Here is a 5,262-nt window from a genome sequence, read left to right as displayed (position 1 = left end):
ACTACAGACGCTGTCTCCGCATAGCGCGTAAGGTAGTCTGTCGCTACCACTATCCATCTGTTTCCCTTTGTTGACGTCGGAAACGGGCCAAGAAGGTCCCTACCGACTTGCTGTCATGGTGCTGTAGGCGGTTTTATCGGCTGAAGAAGCCCTGCCGGTTTCAAAGGTGGAGTCTTCCTTCTTTGGCACTCATGGCAGCTTCTGACGTACTGCTGGACCGTTTGCCAAAGTTTCGGCCAGAATTACTTTTGCCGAATCCGGGATACTGTACGGATGACACCCAAATGGCCGGCTGAAGGTTCGTCGTGACAGGCATACAAGATTTCCGCACGCATGGCCGACGGCACAACGAGAAGAAACGCCTCCTTTGCGTTTCCAAAATTGCGTTTGTAAAGCACGCTATTCCGGAGCCTGAAGGAGGCGATGTTGCGGATAAAAGCTGGCGGTAAGCGAACTTCACGACCTTCCAGATGCTGGATAACGAGTAGCAGCTCTGGGTCAGCTCGTTGCAGTTGGGCCATTTCGGACGTGCTGACACTTCCAAGAAACGGTATATCCTGCTCTATTTCTTGGCCTGGTGAGTCGACAGGCGCTCAGGACAAGCAGTTGGCATCGTTATGGATGCGTCCGGACTTGTAGACGACCTTCATGTCGTACTCCTGCAGCCGAAGGCTCCATCTAGCAAGGCGCCCAAATGGGTCCTTTAAGTTTGCCAGCCAGCACAACGAGTGGTGGTCGCTGACGAGCTTAAACAGCCTACCGTAGAGGTATGGCCGGAACTTGCTGATGGCCCAGACTGCGGCGAGGCACGCTTTCTCGGTTGTGGAGTAATTTGCCTCCGCTCTGGAGAGTGTGCGACTTGCGTACGCTAGGACTCTTTCAGCACCGTCCTGCCACTGCATGAGAACCGCGCCTAGACCGATATTACTGGCGTTTGTGTGTACTTCGGTATCCGCATGTTCGTCAAAATGAGCAAGAACCGGAGCTGTTTGTAGCCGGTTTCTCAGGTCATTAAAAGCGACTTCTTGCTCTTCTTGCCACACAAATGGTTCATCGTCTTTTGTCAGGCGTGTCAAGGGTTCGGCGATGTCCGAAAAATTCTCTACAAAGCGTCTGTAATAAGCGGACAGTCCCAGGAAACGCCGAACAGCTTTTTTGTCAGCTGGTTTCGGGAAGCCTGCTACAGCCGCCGTCTTTTCAGGGTCTGGGGCCACTCCTTCCGCGCTGATAACGTGGCCAAGAAAACGCAGCTGTTTGTACCCAAAGTGGCACTTTTCCGGCTTTATAGTTAAACCAGCCGAATGAATAGCTTCCAGGACCAGCCGCAGTCTATGTAGGTGTTCTTCGAAGGATGCGGAGAAAACAACGACATCGTCGAGGTACACCAGACATGACTGCCATTTTAACCCGGCTAAGACAGTATCCATCATTCGCTGGAATGTCGCGGGTGCTGAGCAAAGGCCGAACGGGAGCACTTTAAATTCATACATTCCGTCAGGTGTGACGAACGCCGTTTTCTCCCGGTCTCGCTCATCGACCTCAATCTGCCAGTATCCGCTTTTGAGTTCTAATGACGAGAAATACCTTGCGTTGCGCAGCCGATCCAGGGCGTCGTCTATGCGCGGAAGAGGGTACACATCTCGTTTTGTCACGCTGTTTAGCTTCCTGTAATCCACACAGAAGCGCAGGGTCTTGTCCTTCTTTTCTACCAGCACCACCGGGGACGCCCACGGACTTTTCGACGGCTGAATTACGTCGTCTTGAAGCATTTCCTTTACTTGGCTCCGGATGGCTTCCCTTTCTTTGTAGGACACGCGATATGGATGCTGGTGCACGGGCTTTGTGGTTTCTTCCACGATGATGCGATGTTTCGCAACGGGTGTTTGTCGGACCTTTGACGACGTGGAAAAACAATCGCAGAAGTTCGCCAGGAGGTCTGTTAGCTGCTGTTTGTGGGTCGGTGGCAAATCTGGACAGATGTGCACCAACTCCAAAATGGCCTTGGGATCCGAAGCTTTAGGTCCTTCTGTCCCCACGGTGCACAGATCTGTCAACTGATCGAATTCATGCAGGGAAGCAATAGCAGTTCCTTTTGCAACGTGTTGGACCTCGTTCCCGAAGTTTGTCAGAAGGACTTGGGCGCAACCATCCTGCAGGTGTAAAAGGCCTCTTGCTACGCAAATTTTCTTTTCCAACAGCAAATTGGTGTTCCCTTCGGCTAGGCGTTCACAGTTTTCAGATGCGTCTCCCGTTACGAAAACCACGACACTGCTTCGCGGCAGCACAGTAACATCGTCGTCAACCACCCGGAGGGCACAGACTTCTGCAGGGTCATTCGTGGCGATGGCGCCTCTCGTCGAGAACGTTTTTGTGGATGACTGCAGGTCGATGACAGCTTCGTTCGCTCGCAGGAAGTCCATACCCAGTATGACATCTCTTGAACATTGTGGAAGTACGAGGAATTCGCCGACGTAACAGTAGCCCCGGATGCCAACCCTAGCTGTGCAGCGGCCTGTTGGAGCAATCAGATGCCCTCCCGCTGTGCGAACGTGAGGCCCTGTCCACTGCGTCAGTACTTTCTTGAGCTCCTGCGCAAGGTTGCTGCTAATGACTGAGTAGTCCGCCCCTGTATCAATAAGCGCAGTAACGTCGCAGTCGTCGATCGTCACAGCCGTGTCGGAGGTGGCTGCTTGTTCAGAACTGGTCGGCGGTGTCTGTTCAGCGGAATGTCGTCGAGAGCAGGTTGGAGGATCTTCGCTGGAAGCCCGTTCAGCGACCGCACCTACAGTGGTCGCTGATCTTAGTTTTCCCGTCGCGGGCTGGGCGAGCGACGCCCAGGTGAGCTGGATAGGCGATGAGGGCTTGGAGACCGGTAGCGGAACGACGACGCTGATCCGACGTCCTGACGGCTGGAAACAGGGGAATGTTGCCGTCTGGAGAGGTACTCTCTGATTTCGCTGGGGTGCTCGCCGTTCCTGGGGCATGGAGCATCAGGATGAAAACCGCGAAGGCCGGCACGGCGATATGGGCACACCCTGTAGAGATGGCCGGCCTCTCCACAGTGGTAACACAGTGGAGTGCGATCCGATGCACGCCATACATCCGTCTTGCGAAGTGTGCCCTGGTACGCAAGTTGAGGGTGCCGGAATCCAGGCTGACGGGGACCAACGGCGCCATTTACGTGGGCATAAGGCAGGGTGCACACGGGCGGCGCGACACTCGCAGCAGCACAGGCGCTGGGTTGTTGCAGAGCTTGAGCGTATGTAGTGGAGTAGAGCGGAGGCGGCTGCAGATTCAGTTCCACGGGTTCTCGTACAGCTTGCCTTACTTCATCTTTAACAACTTGAGCGAGAGAGGCACATGCTGGCGAAGCCGTAGGCACTTGGGACATACGGAGTTCTTCCCGCACTACAGAACGAATTAGCTCCCGTAGGGCATCCTGGCTAGTGGCCAAGGCAGCAGACAGCACATCCGCTGGTGGGCAGCTGTAATTGCGGTCATACTGTCTGGCGCGCTGCTCCAGTGTCCTCTCCATTGCTGTGGCTTCTGCCATAAATTCTGCGACGGTGTGCGGAGGGTGGCGTACAAGCCCGGCAAAGAGCTCCTGTTTCACACCCCGCATGAGGTGTCGCAGCTTCTTATCTTCAGCCATAGTAGGGTCGGCGCGTGTGAAAAGGCGGTACATGTCCTCGAAGTACATTGCCATGCTCTCATTGGGACGTTGATTTCTGGTGTGTAGCGCAGCTTCGGCCTTTTCACTGCGGTCGCCTCTTGCATAGGCAGCCAGAAACCAACTGCGAAATTCGTCCCAGGTTGGGAACTCCCTTTCGTGGTTCTCAAACCACGTCGTCGCGTGGTGGTCGAGCGAGAAATACACTTGTCGCCGTTTCATCAGTGCATCCCATCCATTAAAGCTCGCGACGCGCTCATAGAGGTCAAGCCAGTCCTCAGCGTCCTCAAAGACATCGCCGTTAAATATTGGTGGCGTTCGCGGCTGATGGATCACGAACTGACCTGGGGCGGCATAGTCGGTCTGCGTCGTAGTTGAGGTCATGATGCGTGTTCTCGCTGCCCTGGATGTCACTGGCAGCAGTCCGAACTCGGGTGAAGCACCTTGGAGACGACGACTGGTGCGTTGGTGAACAGGAGTCAGCTCCGTGCGAGGCGCTTCGTCTCCAGCAACGCTATCTTCTTGACGCATACGGGGTCACAACCCGCACCCTCCACCAAACATGTAGCGTGTGGATAAAACGAGGGGGCACTTTTAATTACTGGGCACACGGAGAGTGAAAATGGTAACCCAGCTGGAGCAAGAGCACCGGCAAGAGACCTTCGTCCTTCTCTTCGTTCAGTCCAGTCTCGCGCTACCATTAGCGGGATTGACCGCGTCGCCACTGTAATAGACACCGCTACAATATATTTTGCTCACATTTTAGTACACCTAACCACGTGAAGAGCTAGAAAGATAGAAAAAGAAACAGCCAGCCTTATGCAGGCACTGATCATGCGGCAGATATCCTACGGCCTGCCGTTCCAATGATTTTCTGATATTGACTAAGACAAAACAAACCCCGTTATCAGGGCGTCATATAAGACAGCCCTGAACCAGTCAGTTCTCACGATCACCAAAAAATGGCTACGGCTTAGCTCAGCTTACCTTGGGTATGCAAAGCAAAAGCTTGGCTTGCTCTGGTTGAGTCTTCGTTTCGTTGGTTAACCTTTTATTTAGTGTGTTGCCGTCCACATCTCAAAGCCCTTCGGTCCCGTGCAACGCCTACAGACAAAGGCAGGGTGAACGTGGCGTTCGCCGGGGCGCACCGTAGCCCAAGACGATACAGCGCCGCATGCATAGGACCCTACGGGGGTGGTCGGCTGCCGGCGCAGCGGCGGTGGCTACCGCCGCTTTCGTGCTGCTCACAACGACTGAAAATGGGACCTTGTGCGCATCGCCAAAGGCAGACCCGGCGAATCACCGAATCACGCGATGCGCTTCGACGGGTGTGTCGCCGGGGGTGTGTCTCCGGAGAAAAGATTTTTGCGCATTCTCCGCGAAACTGCTGGACCAAAGTACTCTAGGTTTCTGTGAAAGGTCGGCGATCCGCCTTTCGAAACTACCAAATATCAGCCTAAATATCATTACTCACTTTGAAATAGCCAGTAAATTTTTGCATGCGTACAGAATTTCCAAACACTTTAAGACATTTTTCCATCTACAAGGATGACAGTTCACATCACATACATTCTAAAGCAGGCGAAGTGTCA

The 5,262-nt window shown here is 54.0% G+C and overlaps 1 protein-coding gene across 1 annotated transcript; it reads right to left on the bottom strand.

Annotated features, from left to right (window-relative positions):
- Positions 1-593: 593 nt before the first annotated feature.
- Positions 594-4,201, bottom strand: LOC144143228 (uncharacterized). Its single transcript, XM_077675013.1, has 2 exons — positions 3,394-4,201; positions 594-796 (listed from the first exon to the last, which is right to left on the bottom strand). The coding sequence occupies exons 1-2, from the start codon at positions 4,199-4,201 to the stop codon at positions 594-596; spliced, it is 1,011 nt and encodes a 336-aa protein (XP_077531139.1).
- Positions 4,202-5,262: the final 1,061 nt, after the last annotated feature.

This window comes from Haemaphysalis longicornis, unplaced genomic scaffold (assembly GCF_048455015.1).
Source record: "Haemaphysalis longicornis isolate Haplotype H1 unplaced genomic scaffold, Haemaphysalis longicornis Haplotype H1 scaffold_6, whole genome shotgun sequence".
Classification (NCBI taxonomy): domain Eukaryota; kingdom Metazoa; phylum Arthropoda; class Arachnida; order Ixodida; family Ixodidae; genus Haemaphysalis; species Haemaphysalis longicornis.
Note: the sequence above shows the minus strand (reverse complement) of the source record. Positions and strands in the feature narration are given on the sequence as shown.